Consider the following 13,519-nt stretch of genomic DNA (forward strand, 5'->3'; position numbering starts at 1 on the left):
TTATTGTCTGCTATACTATAATATCATCAGTCTTCTCATACAGCAGTGCATTGATACGTGCCATGATACCTTAAATCCTTGCAAGGAGAGCAAGACATAATCTGACTGGTGTTAAAAAGTAATATTCCATTAAAGTAGATGTAATGATATCAATTTATATCAAATGGCAATCTTGCCATTGTGTAGTTTGTTGCTTCAGACCTAGAGCTGGAAGTGATATTTTTGATTCAGGGTAATCGTTTTTGTTTGTCTTTCTTTCAGAATGCAAGAAAAGGTGAGTAAATTAAGTATTTTGAAGTCATCAGTTTTGAGGGCACCTTAAGCCCAAATTCATAAACATGGTAATGACTAATTTCCTGTGAAGAATGGAGGTCATCCACAAAGTTTAAAAATGTGATTTTTAAAATGACTATGTCTTTGGCAGTTTTGGTAATCATCACATTCTATAAAGCAGTGTTGTGGGTTAACCCCAGTGGGCAGCTCAGCCCCACACAACCACTCACTCACTCCTCCCCAGTGGGGTGTGGGAGAGAACCAGACAGGCAAAAAACTCGTGGGTTAAGATAAAGACAGTTTAATAGGGAAAACAAAAGCTGCATGCTCAAGCAAAAAAAACCAAGGGATTCGTTCTCTGCTTCCCATCGGCAGGCAGGTGTTCAGCCATCTCCAGGAAAGCAGGGCTCCATCACGCGTAACGGTTACTTGGGAAGACAAACGCCATCACTCCAAACGTCCCCTCTTCCTTGTTCTTTCCCCAGCTTTTTTTTTTTTCCTTTGCCAACCTTTCTGATAGTGGGGCCCAGTTTGGAATTTTTCCTTTGCCGACCTTTCTGATAGTGGGGCCCAGTTTGGAATAATTTACAGCAGTCTCAGAATTATTCTAAATTACTAATCCTTTGTGAAAACTTGCTGATGTAGGGGATTATTATGCTTTAAGGGATGACCAGAACCCAGAGTGCACTGACATTCTCCCTGGCAAGCCACATATATTAGAATTGGTGTACATCACCTGGGGAGTTGCCTAGATGTAAGCAGGTATTTGGGACTGTCTTAGAGGTTATAGGCTGTTTGACTTGTATATTGTACAATGTGATAGTATAGTGATAGTATCTGACCTGTTCATATTATGAACAGGCTAAATAGCTCTATATGTTACAAAGAGACTAAATGTAAGTAGAATATCCTCTTTTACCCCCATTAGGTGTTTCTTTGTAGCTGTTTGACTTATTTTCTCCATTTTTCCCCTTAGGTCCTCTTTAATACTCAAAAGACAAGAAATACACTAGATAACACTAGATGCCTATGGTGGCTCAACTAAATAGCCTGGACTTAATTTATAGTGTATAAAGAAACATGGTCATTTTTAGGATATGATTCAACTGACTTATTTTACATTTATCCATTTTTGCAGGTATTTCACAGTCTCAGTCTAGCTCCCATCTATGGCAAGGAACAGAATTAATGGTTTGTAACAGGCTCCAACAAAAAGCAGAGAACAACATTTTAGAGATGAAACAGAAGCAGCTTTTGAAGTTATACCATGGTATCAGTTCTCTAGCCCACAGAATATTGTACATGCAAAATATCAGTCCTTGTGTTACACGTCACAGAGTTGGACTCTGAGAATGATAAAGCTGCTGGTGTTTCTGGGGCTTACCAACAGTGCACACATGAGTATAAGAGAAAATAAAGTTTCTTTTTTGACTGGAGTTTTCAGTGGTAGATCAGACATCTAGCTTTATTCTATATTTAGAAGGCAAAAATAAATATCAGCATTGTTTGCTGGGCATCTTCTGAGTTTTATAATGCAATCTTCATTTGCTAAAGCGATTATAAATGGGTGTAAACTCTTGTGTCATTCCACTGAAGTCAGTTGAATCATATACTTAGAGTTCTGCAGGATCAACATGAAAAGGGGTCCCCTGAGCCGGGGGATGTAACTAGGTAATAAAATAGACAGATACAAGGAAATAAGGGTGTCATGGTCAGTTTTAAGTCTGGCAGTTCCTAACTTCCAAATGTTTGGTGTGCAATCTGAATAATCTTCCAGCATTATTTATATTACATTTAGTACAGAATGTATAAAACTTAGTTAGTGGAGCTTCTTACAGGGAATTTATTGTTTTGTGCAATAGAGGATGTCCTGGCTTTTAGGCTGTTTCAAAGAGAATCTCGAGGTATTGTTCTCCCTCAACTACTATGGTATTTTTCTGCCCTCTTTTCTTCTGCCTTTTTTTTTTCCTAGCTAGGTTCATTTTCTCAGGCAAGGATAAGTCTATTGGGCACACACAAAATAATTCTGGCTGAACTGTTTCAGCAGTTCCAGTGGTTTTCTTTATTTTAACTTAAGGAAGGATCTGTGAAATTTTAAAATGTTTATTTCATTTCCAGAGTTAAGAGCCACCCTTGGTACCTCTAGACTGACATTCAGTTTCCATTAACATTTGACATTTCTTATCCCTCAGGGTTAACTAAACATTTATTAAATCACTAAATAACCCTGTTACTCTATGATATCCTTATAATATCTATGCATATTTTACATCTGTGAATTTAAAAACTTGTGCTGTTTCTAAACATGGAGAAATGTTCCCACAGAGTACTAAAATACCTACCACAGCACTGGATTCCATCTAAAAGCCTGGATTATAAAAATAGTTAAAATTATATTTGTGTACAAATAAGAATATTGAAAGTTCTTGACCTGTATCTCACAAGCTGGCTGAGTTCTGTGTGCCTATAACAAACAGCTAATAACATTAAATGATTTCAGAACATGGATGTTTCAATGAAAATAATTATTGAGTACTTCATAATTTGCTGACATCACACTCTAAAAGCCTGGATTATAAAAATAGTTAAAATTATATTTGTGTACAAATAAGAATATTGAAAGTTCTTGACCTGTATCTCACAAGCTGGCTGAGTTCTGTGTGCCTATAACAAACAGCTAATAACATTAAATGATTTCAGAACATGGATGTTTCAATGAAAATAATTATTGAGTACTTCATAATTTGCTGACATCACATAATGACAAAGATAATGGACATAGATTTATATATGGTAGTAAGAAGTTCAGTTAAATGCCTGCCGTAGAAATAAACCTGTTAAAAGAAAATATTATCAACCACTAATATCTTCACTAATCCTTATACATTGAAAACCTTTTAAGGAAATGCCTGTTAAAATAATAGACCTCTTAAATTAATACAAACAGCCTCTCTTTAAAATAAACATTTTAAAGAAGTAAGTATGCAACACATTAGTTTATGGTAATGGCACTATGCAAGAACTTTGAATTATCTATAATTAAGGTGCAAATTGTTGCATAGATTAATTTTACTGTATAGTTTTAAAAGAATTCTTTTGTATTCATTGATTAATTAAATATAACTGTGTGCTTTCAGTGCCTAGAAAAATATAATTAGTTGCTCTTGACTGCTTTTTTTTTCTGCTCATAGGACTTGTATAAATGCAGTCCAGCTGCCCCACACTCAAAAGCGACTGTGACCCTCCTGCTGTTTTTTCTTTCTGTGGTTCTGCAGCTGTTAAATTCTTTCCACTCAACTCAGACATTCATGGCACCCTTTTTCTCCTTATCCACATCTTGATATTCTTTACAGCCATTTAATCTTCTGCAGAAGAACCTGGAATGAGACTTCCTAAAGCTAGATTTCCTAGTCAGACTGAATAATAGTAGGCAGTTAATACTGGTGACATCTGAGAGCAAACACAAAATCCTATGCAAGCATGCATGTAAAATCCTTTTATGTATCTTAATCACTGGATCTTACTTTGCTTTTCTTTTTAGACTAACGTGGCATTAATTTAACATCATCAGTTTTAGCAGAATTACTCCTGCTGTACTCCACAGTAAATGAGAGCAGAATCTGGTCGAGTATTGATACAGTATGCCAAGGGGACAGCCTTAGCCTATCTTGAAAAATGTTGCTTGTGTACAGTTTGTCTAACCATTATACAATTCAGAGCCAGGAGAATCCCTGTTACCCAGACTGATACTACTCACAGGGTTCAGAGGGCACAGGGGAAGCTCCCACAGAAGAGGCTAGAGATAGAGATGATTTTCCACAGAAGCTATTTTGCCTGTATGGTTTAAGAAGGTCCTAAAAATCTTCCCCATAATCCAAATACATTTTGTCTGAGCTACTAGTGAGCATTGTGGGAAGGATTTTATGTATTTCCATTCCTCTTTGGCTGAGTCAAGGTTGCCCAGAAGACAAAAAACAAAAGCAAGGAAGGAATAAAGCGTTATCTAGGTGGAACATCAAATTCAATCCTATTTCCCTTTAATATCAAATTTTCCATTTTACTCTGGTTTTGCTTTCTGCTTCTGCAATATATGTCTATCTCAGTAGATTTCCAAATGAGCTGGGAAGTGCTTTCTTGGCAAACAATAAGCCAATGAAGTAGCAACCCCTCCAGGAGACCAAGTGGGAAAGCGTATAGGCCCACTTTGGTGTTTCAATTCAGTATCACATCACGTTTCAGAAAGGGCCTTGTGTATTTTTCAGAAAAAGTCATGTCACTTTGCTTTACACAACCCGTTTGCAGTTATTTCAGGCATCTGATTCCAGGCTTCCAAATCCTGGGACAGGAGCTGGGCCTAAGCATGTCCTTCTCTGAATACCATTTCAAAGCCTTCTCATGATTTCGCCCCCTTGTAATATTACGCCCACCACTGTGCCTGCAAATCTGTAGACCTTGTCCTGCGCCCCTTGAAGGATGACTTTCTATCTTGACATACTCAAAGTTGGCCTGCTGGTGAGGCCCAGCAGCAATTTGCCTGGAGGCTAAGTGCACAATACTATGAAAATCACTAAAACTCTTGCCTTGTAGTGTGATTTTAAGGAAAGGGATGCATAAGACATCTCCTAATTCCTTATAGCCTGAGTAGCGAGATGTGGCTTAGACTCACCGGGCACATTTTTTTTTCTGTGGTAGGAAAGCACAAAAATTTACCCATCTGTTCAGTCACCTTTTGACTCCTACGCCCAGGCATTCCTTTATTCTGGTCTCAGTTAAAAAAAAAAACAGATTTCCTGTGATTTTCTGTGATTTCAGACCTTTTAGTTTTGCGGGAGGACTTTTAATTTTGAGGCCTTATTTTCACATGGCTATGTCTGTGGAGAAGGGAAACTAGCTTCATTACACACCAGTACTATTATCACCTCTGTGTTATACAGAATCAAGTTAGCAGGTTGATAAAGAAAGGTAAATTTGTTCTGCAGTCCATATATTCTGCGTACAGTGAAGCGTTTTACTGCTCTGCGCGCCTGTTTGTGGAGTGCCCAAGCATGAAGAGGAAGTTAGCTGTGGAGAAGGCCTATCTATCTAGAGGTAAATGTGAACGTTTACAGAGTTAGGGGCAAGCGTTCATGTAATAGGGCTGCTTGTCTATTTGATGCTGGCATATTTCTGAGTTAATGTGTCATTTTTGCCAATTTCTTAAATAGATCTATTTTTACATTGCTTTATCAAGACGGAATGGGAATGTCAGTTTTAAGTAAGATGATGCAAAAGTATTGTAATGCAAATCTTTAGCAGATGTTGTGAATTCATTTTTTATTTGCATAGCTGAATCCACTAATCCCAAGAGCTGAACTATAATTTATATTCTATTTATTATTCTGCTGCCACATTGTCTGAGATGAGGAAGCCCCTGCTTAATTACATGAAGTATATGAATAAATATTCTGGGATTGAGACACACATATAGTTGTTATTTCTTCTCTCCAGAAATTGAAATTCAGATGTCTAGAAAAGATGAAGGGTGGCAAAACCTAATGCAAAAACGTAAAATTTAGGAAAGAAAAAAATAAATCCTTCGAAGTCATTTGTCTATCACCCATCACAAAGTAGTATCTTTATCTGAGAAATTTATTTTACTTTTTATTCAGTCTAAATTAAAATATCCCAAATGGCCACTTCTTATGCAAGGGTATTCTGATCTAGTGGATTTCATAGCCCTGATCTTCCCTCAGAAGTCTGTACTAAGCTCCACATGGGGCCAGTGGTTGACCCACATGCAGGTCACTGTAAAATTTTGTTCTGGGGATTTTCTGAGTCTTTTCCGCTTTTATTTCTTAGTCCTTAATTTTGCTCTTTTATTTCAGGTACACACCATTTATGTCACTCCAAGTATATATTCCTTTTTCCATAGACATGTTAAAGCATGCTATGTATGCCCCTATACCTCTTTATATAGGAAGTGAATTTTTAATTGTTGAAGTAGACAATCAGAACGTTTCATCAGTTGAAAAGTTTCTGGCTTCCAGTGGCATATATAAAAACATTGTAGTAAAACTATGATACCTGGTCAGTTTGCTGTAAGGTCACTTTTAGCATTATCGCTTTCTAGGTTTCTTTCTGTCAGTAAATGTCTGTGTGCCAGATTACCCCAGAGAAAATAATAAAACTGCTTGCAGTTTCTCCAAAATTACTCTAATTTATTTTCTCCCTTAATTCTTATTGGTCTGCAGGTCTAGCCATTTAATCCTGTGTTGCTTGATATCAATTAGGATATTTAAAAAACTAACAACTAGTGCAGTAGGCAGATACTCTAAAGTTTTGGTTCATTGCCATATATACTTATTCATTGTTTCAAATCTATCAAGCAAATTGCACTTCATGCCCACCTCTACACAAATCTGAATTATTTCTGTAAGCCTTTATGAAGCAGCCTCAGTGCAAAATGTGTTCCATTTTAAGGTAAACCTTATAGTCCTCTTATACTATATTTTTGTTCTCCTACAAGAGAAGCCCAAAATACAGTCTTTTTGTCTGCTGTAATCTGTTATTTATAAAGGCATCTTTTTCTTCTCTGCATCCAAAGATTTATTCTCTCCAAAATTTTGAATACCTGCTTTGGTTGTTAATATTTATGCTGTATAATGAGATATTTATGTCATATATATTGTACAGAGATGGCAGAATCACTTTTCTTTTCTTGGAAACTATAATAATCTATTTCCCCTTTTCTGATTATCTGGAATTTCCCATGTTCCTCATATTTCAAAAATAATTAGGTTATTCCTTCAAGAAAAGAAGAATATAACACAGGGAAGTGGAATGAGTATTTATCCTTTATATACACATTAATCAAAATTCCATCCTATTCTTTGCTGCTGACTGCTTTTTATGAGGTTTCTATTACTTGAAAATTTTCCAGACATCCTTTTTTTTGCCCTTAAAAAAAATAGGTTTCTCTCTTCAGTAGATAGTCGTCTAGATATTTCAGCTCTCACTTGATAGATTTTTCAAATACAAACCATGCCTAACCCACTCTCCCCATCCTCCCCAAATCCAAACAAACAAAACTAAAAATCCTGAGTTATGAGCACATAGTGACAAGTTTTGCAAATAAAGTCCATCTCTTTCACATACTTCACAGACATAATAATATGTCAATCTGTTACTGGTTGTCAAAAGAAGAAAAGAGGAAGTTTAGAAAGGAAAAAAAGAGAATTTAGCAAGACAGCACAACCTGGTTTTACTCCTTTGTGATGACAATTTTTACATTTCTTCTAGCAGAAATACAGGATACAAGTTAATTTCGATTGCCTTCTTTTATTCACTACTTTTTGAATAGATTTTACTAAATCATGCCATTTTACCTTGGCAAACAGAATACATCATAGTAAACAAAAGGAAGAGAAAATGAAACTGCAACATAATGAATTATACTGGCAGGAGTGATTATTTTTCTTTGCATAAGCTCTGTTTGGATATTTAAAACTTAAAACTACATTAGTTAGCACTCTTACAAAGCAGTTACATGCCAGCCGTACGTGATTTTTATTTTTTAAATAACAAGACAAAAGACATGGAGAGAAGGAGTTGCTTTCAGGAAAATTTGAGTTCTGGTGTTAGAAGCTGTCCTCTTACTGAGGACATTGGATTGCAGTCAGTGGCTACCTCTGACTTGTCATTTTTGGTCTTTCTTTCTTAGCTAGGCTAGCGAGAGACCTTAGAAAAAGAATAGCAAAAAGGAAACAAACAAAAAAAGTCATTCTGAGGCTTCAGTTCAAGGACATCTACGTGGTTTGTTTAAGCTGTTGATTTGGAGCTGCTTGGTTTTGTGCCCTTTGCACTTGCTGTGTTCTTTCCATTAGTATCCTCTATCATGTTGATGCGCTATTGCAATTGAGTGTGTGGTGTTTATTCCAATGCTTAAAGATTTGCTGTGCTTACAGAACTGGGAGTACAGCCCTACAGCCTATTTGTGCACACTCCATGTAAATCAAATAGCGTGCTGAGCCTGAGAATATTACTGTGGGTTACTGTGCCATAACCTGAACTCGGGAATATTCTGTCTCAGGCAAAAACAGCTTGCTGGATCTTGTCGGCTGTGCACTTAGGGAAGTGAGGGAGAAAATGATCAGATAACATCCTTATCTGTGAAGACCCAAGAGAACTGAGTTTTCCATATTCACAAGCTACCTGAAGGTATTGGCAGCAGTATCTAGTCCAAACAAACAAAAAAATCATTCAGAAGTAAAGGAAGAGAGGTCAGAGCAGAGCTTCTACAACACCAGAGGGTCCTGCCCAGTCTGTACGTGCTCACAGCGCTAGCCTGTCTGGCCAAAAGCTCTTTCTTCTGTTTAGGTGTGTAAAAATGACAAGTTAGGACAAGGAGGGTGCTAAGGACAAAGCTGGGGAAAACGGAGCTTCTCTCACACTGATGTCCTGTGGAGGGGCATTGGGGAGAGCCTCCCAATGATAGCGTTCCCTGCCTCAACTTGTAACTGGAAGGGGGGTGCACGCGAAGAGGTCTTGCATTTATTTCCTAATCAACACTACATTAGTCTTGACATGGTGTTGGAGGGCTGTTGGATCCATTAGTGAGTGAGTTGCTCTGGCTAGCCCATAAAATACTGCTTTTTATCAGCTTCTTGACTTGGCTAGGAGAGAGATTCACTTTGTCTAATATTAGATGTCTATGCTGGAGTCAAGAGCACAGACTATCTTTATACTCAATGGAAAGAAATGGGGGTCTTGCAGTGCACAGTTCATCTGACCTATTTTAAGCATCAATATTAGAGTAGGGTATATGACACCTGAATAGTGTCTTCTACTGACTCTTAAGAAACTCTAGACAACTAACTCGTCCAAGTTTAGCTGAAGCGTATTTCACCTGATTAAAGACATTTTTAGCAAGGTAGAACTGAGTATGCTCACTGGATTCCTCAGGACCCTCTCTAAAGCCTTACAAATACGCTCTGCATTATTTACTTTCAGCAAAATGTATGACCTGTCAGTGAGAAGCAGCCTGATATTTAATTGGGTTTGTTCGTTCATTTCGGAGTGAACTAAGGCTGCAGTGGTGGGGGAAGAATTCTCTGGTAAGGGAAAGTTCCAAAGACTCTCCAGATTACATTTCCCCAGAAGCAAGCCCTGTTGTTTGCAAGTAACTCAAGTTTATCTATCAAGCCTGCACCATAAATTCAGTATTTTTTATTACTATTTTCTGTGATACAGTAAATTTGAAAAATAATAAATTCTTTTGCTATTCTTGAGACCATGAAAGGGTTAAATTTAAGAGGACATTAAATTATTGTGTAACGTGGTAACACAAGCTGAGTTCACAGTAGAAAGTATCTATCTGATACACTAAAGATATGTCATTTTGTGTTTTGATAGTAATGTGTCACTTATAAATTTTTATTTCTTTTTTTATATGTTAGTTTGTTGTCAATTTTGTTTTGCTTTCTTTTTGACACCATTTTTTACTGAGGGTAATAGCAAGTTTAGAATACAAAAAAATGCCTGAGCCAAAGCTATAGTGTTTGGTTATCTCCCCAAAAGGAAAAAAAATAATGAAGAAAGTTTAAATATTTTAACTCACTTAAAATTAAGTACAAAAAATCAAATAAGCTTATGATTACACAACCACTTTTGTCCAGGACAAATCTGGGCTGCCACCAACAGGTGTGGTCTGCTCATTCCCACTTACCCATTCCCATTACTTCCCTGCTGTTAACACTGGTATTTGCACAACTGGGCTGAGAATCAAATCCGGGAACCATTCTGGCTGAAAAATAGCTACAAATTTTGTGTTGTTTTTGTTTAAGCGGTCTTATACAAGATAAAAATGATTGATCTGAGATGGCAGATGATGACACCAGGCCTAAAGGTGCTTTTTCATCCTAGGTGCTTAGATAGCCAGTATATTTGAACAAGATAGATAGGAGAAATAAGGAAGTTCTGTTAGTCCCTCCGTTAGTTACTCTGCAGATGAGTAAGTCAGTCAGACAAGTAGACTTGTGAGATTCCTCTCAGCCACCCAGCATGCAAGCATCCAGCCTGGACTTCTCTTCTGAGTCCATCTAGGGTCAGTAGAGAAAGGCACCTCCAGAGGGCAACCTCTTCTCATTTTAACAAAAATATCTAGGATGCATAGAACAAGTCACCCTATGGAAACACCTATCTTCACAGACTGTTTTGAGAACAAGATGACTAATTCCAGCTAGGAGCGTAGCTTTTTAGTGTCTAACATAGGGAAAGGTAGATCATCTTCCAAATGACTTGCTATGTTCACAGAGGAAGTTTGTGGCAGAATTAAATTTCCATTGTTAGCTCTTTCTCTGCTACCACAACCCTTAGCCCATCCTCTTTTCCTAAGACAGAGCTTGCTTTAATGGATAGAAGGGAATTGTGAACTCTGATCAGACTTCCAGGATAATGTGGTGGAATTTCAGAGACTTTTAAAGCGGGAGGAAGCAGTGGATCATTTTTGTCTGGCCTCCTGTATAATACAGATTGTAAAGAATGTTTGGTTATCCTTGTTTTGAGTCCTGTGATTTTCATGGATCTAAAGTAAATCTGATCCAAACTTAGAATTTCAACCTTGTTAATTTTAATTTGGCTCTGTTTCAGGAAGGAAATATGTTTCTTTGGATTTCTGCTGTGAGTGAGTTTCAGGCTGACCACTTTCACAGTCACTTCTTCACATTCATGCATTGTGAGTCAATGCTGAATCATCTTTGTTTCAGTCAGCAGTTGCTAAGCTTTCCAGTTGTCTCTCTAACACCTCTGATTCTCCATGATTTCTGAGAAAATCCAGTTGATACAAGTATGGAAACGAGGTGGCCCCAGCCCTACTAGCAGTCCATAAAACAAATGTCTTCATGCCCATACAGCTGGTTGAGCTATTGGGAAAGTAGGAACCACAGTTTTCTACTGCTAATCTGGAGTGTTAGACAAACTAAAAGGATCTCTGGTGAAGTTTTGGCCCCTTCCAATCAGCATTCCTCCAAACAATTCCTGGGCACGATTTGGGAATTAAGACAAGCTAGTGACCAGTCCCAGAAGGCAGCCTAGATATGGCTACGCTCCGTTGGAGGGTGACAGTTTAATAGAACATAGCAGAATACTTAATAAATAGGATGGTTTTTTGCCAGACGGTTTCTATGCCAGAGAAATAATCCCTCTCACATTTCAATTACTAGTATAGACTTAGCCATGGATTCCTCAGCAGGACTGCTACCAGACCAGAGAACATTTCCAGACTGCAGGAGCTGAGATACCCAAGGGTCTGTGCAGCTCCAGGAAACTAGAAGTCTAGGTGAAATTTGGCCCTACAGCAGTTTTCCTGCAGACATTGCTCCAGAGTTGCTACAGCTCCTGGGACCATTGATGTCCCTGGAGTCATTCCAGCCCTGCAGCTTTGCCTGCCATGGTCTGTGTGAGTGGTCCCAGGACAGCACAGTTTTGGGTTGTACCAGAGCTATAGGTGAATTCAGCTGTTAAGGAACCAAATAAATAAAATGTCAGGAAATGTAGTTAACACACAAACTTCAAAACTTACCCCTGTTTCATTGGGACTTTAATCAAAAGTGACACATTTGTAAAATCTTTCCTTTTCAAAAGCTGGCTTTTTATAATGAAAAAGCATTCCAGCTCATTGCATCCAGACAGATCTAGACTGAGGAATACCTTCAAGAAAGGTATTCATATAGTAATAATATGAAGCATCGAGATGTATAAAATTCATCAGTTTCTTTACGAATATGCTGTAGTAAGTCCACAGTTAAAATTTGAATTTTATACGTTATTTGACTTTGTATGACTTAAGTTTCCTGCATTAGTTCTTTTATCTGGTACATCAAAGAGCCCTTTAATATCTAGCATTCTCTGCCTTTGAAGGTACTCGATGCGACAATCAAATCTCCTCTTGATCTTCTTTCCGACAGTAAACCGATCGAGTTCCTTAAAGTCTCTTTGCTATAAGACTTTTTGTTCAAAATTAAGAAAAAATTATTTCAGACTGATGGAAAACATTTTTATCAATGTCACTTTCTTATGAATTACTCCTTAATAGGCATATGTCATATGACATATACTAAAAAAATATTTCCCTCCTTTCAGTGACCCGATTCACTACCAATGAAATCAGTTGGTGAGGCTTTCATTCTTTCTGCATTGATTTTCAGTGAGGCATCCAAAGAACTGACAGGAAGCAAATCTGGGTTTTAGGCATCACTTGTCCCACACTGTTATTAACCAAGGTCACGTCTAATAATATAAAAGATTTAAAGTGATTGGCCGCCTTGTTTTCTTCACTCTTAGCAGAATCCTAAGCTTCCAGTTCGGATATCAAAGATTTGCGAGTCAAAGGAAAACTGACAGTGTCTGCAAAGATGTCAACCAGGCCATTAGAGTAACTCTACTTCTGCTGATTTTTCTAGGTATAAAGATTTGGCTGATACAGCAGCAGGAGAGAAGAAGAAGTTGTCTGCCAAGGAGAGATGTCGTCTTGTTCTTCAGCAGTGTAAATTACAAGGCTGGCAGGTTTGTGATCTACAAAGCAATTAAAATATCATTCTTTAAACAAGCTAGCTGAGTCATTTCCATTGTGGCAAGCCACCAGATCCTTTGCAGCAGTATATTCTTTTGACATTTAATATATGCTTTGGGATAGAATCAAACTGATTTTTTGAGTTTTCTAGCATATGAGTAGCTGTGATCATTGTGTCAAAAAATCAGTGTATTCTTGTGGGAAGGAAAAGATGTCAATTAAGCATATATGCTGTGTAAATTTGCATCCAGGTTTTTAAAGGTATCTGGTGTACACATTTTAGTGGTTGAATGGTTTCTGAATTACAAAAAAACCCTGCACATTTTCTTTATGTAAAATCCTATACTAAATGCTATACTGTCATGATAGGGGAGACCCAAAACAACTACTTAGGACTTCCCATATAGTCAATGCCTTTGTAGGTGCCAGTGTGCTGATTCAGAGATAGAGCAAAGTACCTAGCGTTGCTGTACATCAAGTAAAGTAAAAAAAAAAAAAAAGCCAAACACTGAACAGGAAGATCTCAACTTCCTATCCCATCTCCTTACCCTGTTTATATCCTAGTTAATCCTCACCAGCGTGAGGATTGCAAGATGGATGTCTCCATTTGTCCAGAGTACTCAGTCATTTCCTTTGGGCAGCTTTGTAATTGAGCAGGACTGATTTCTTTAACATATGCAATTTCTAAAGAAAATGGTG

At 37.5% G+C, this 13,519-nt stretch overlaps 1 protein-coding gene across 1 annotated transcript in view; it reads left to right on the plus strand.

Moving 5' to 3' along the window:
* The window catches only part of MYO16 (myosin XVI), a 322,187-nt gene that overhangs the window by 243,992 nt on the left and 64,676 nt on the right, over positions 1-13,519 (plus strand). The window contains exon 28 of the mRNA XM_009276139.1: positions 12,711-12,813. Within this exon, the coding sequence (XP_009274414.1) occupies positions 12,711-12,813 (103 nt within the window). The remainder of the gene's footprint in view (positions 1-12,710; positions 12,814-13,519) is intronic.

The sequence above is a fragment of the Aptenodytes forsteri genome, unplaced genomic scaffold (assembly GCF_000699145.1).
Source record: "Aptenodytes forsteri isolate BGI_AS27 unplaced genomic scaffold, ASM69914v1 Scaffold96, whole genome shotgun sequence".
Classification (NCBI taxonomy): Eukaryota; Metazoa; Chordata; class Aves; order Sphenisciformes; family Spheniscidae; genus Aptenodytes; species Aptenodytes forsteri.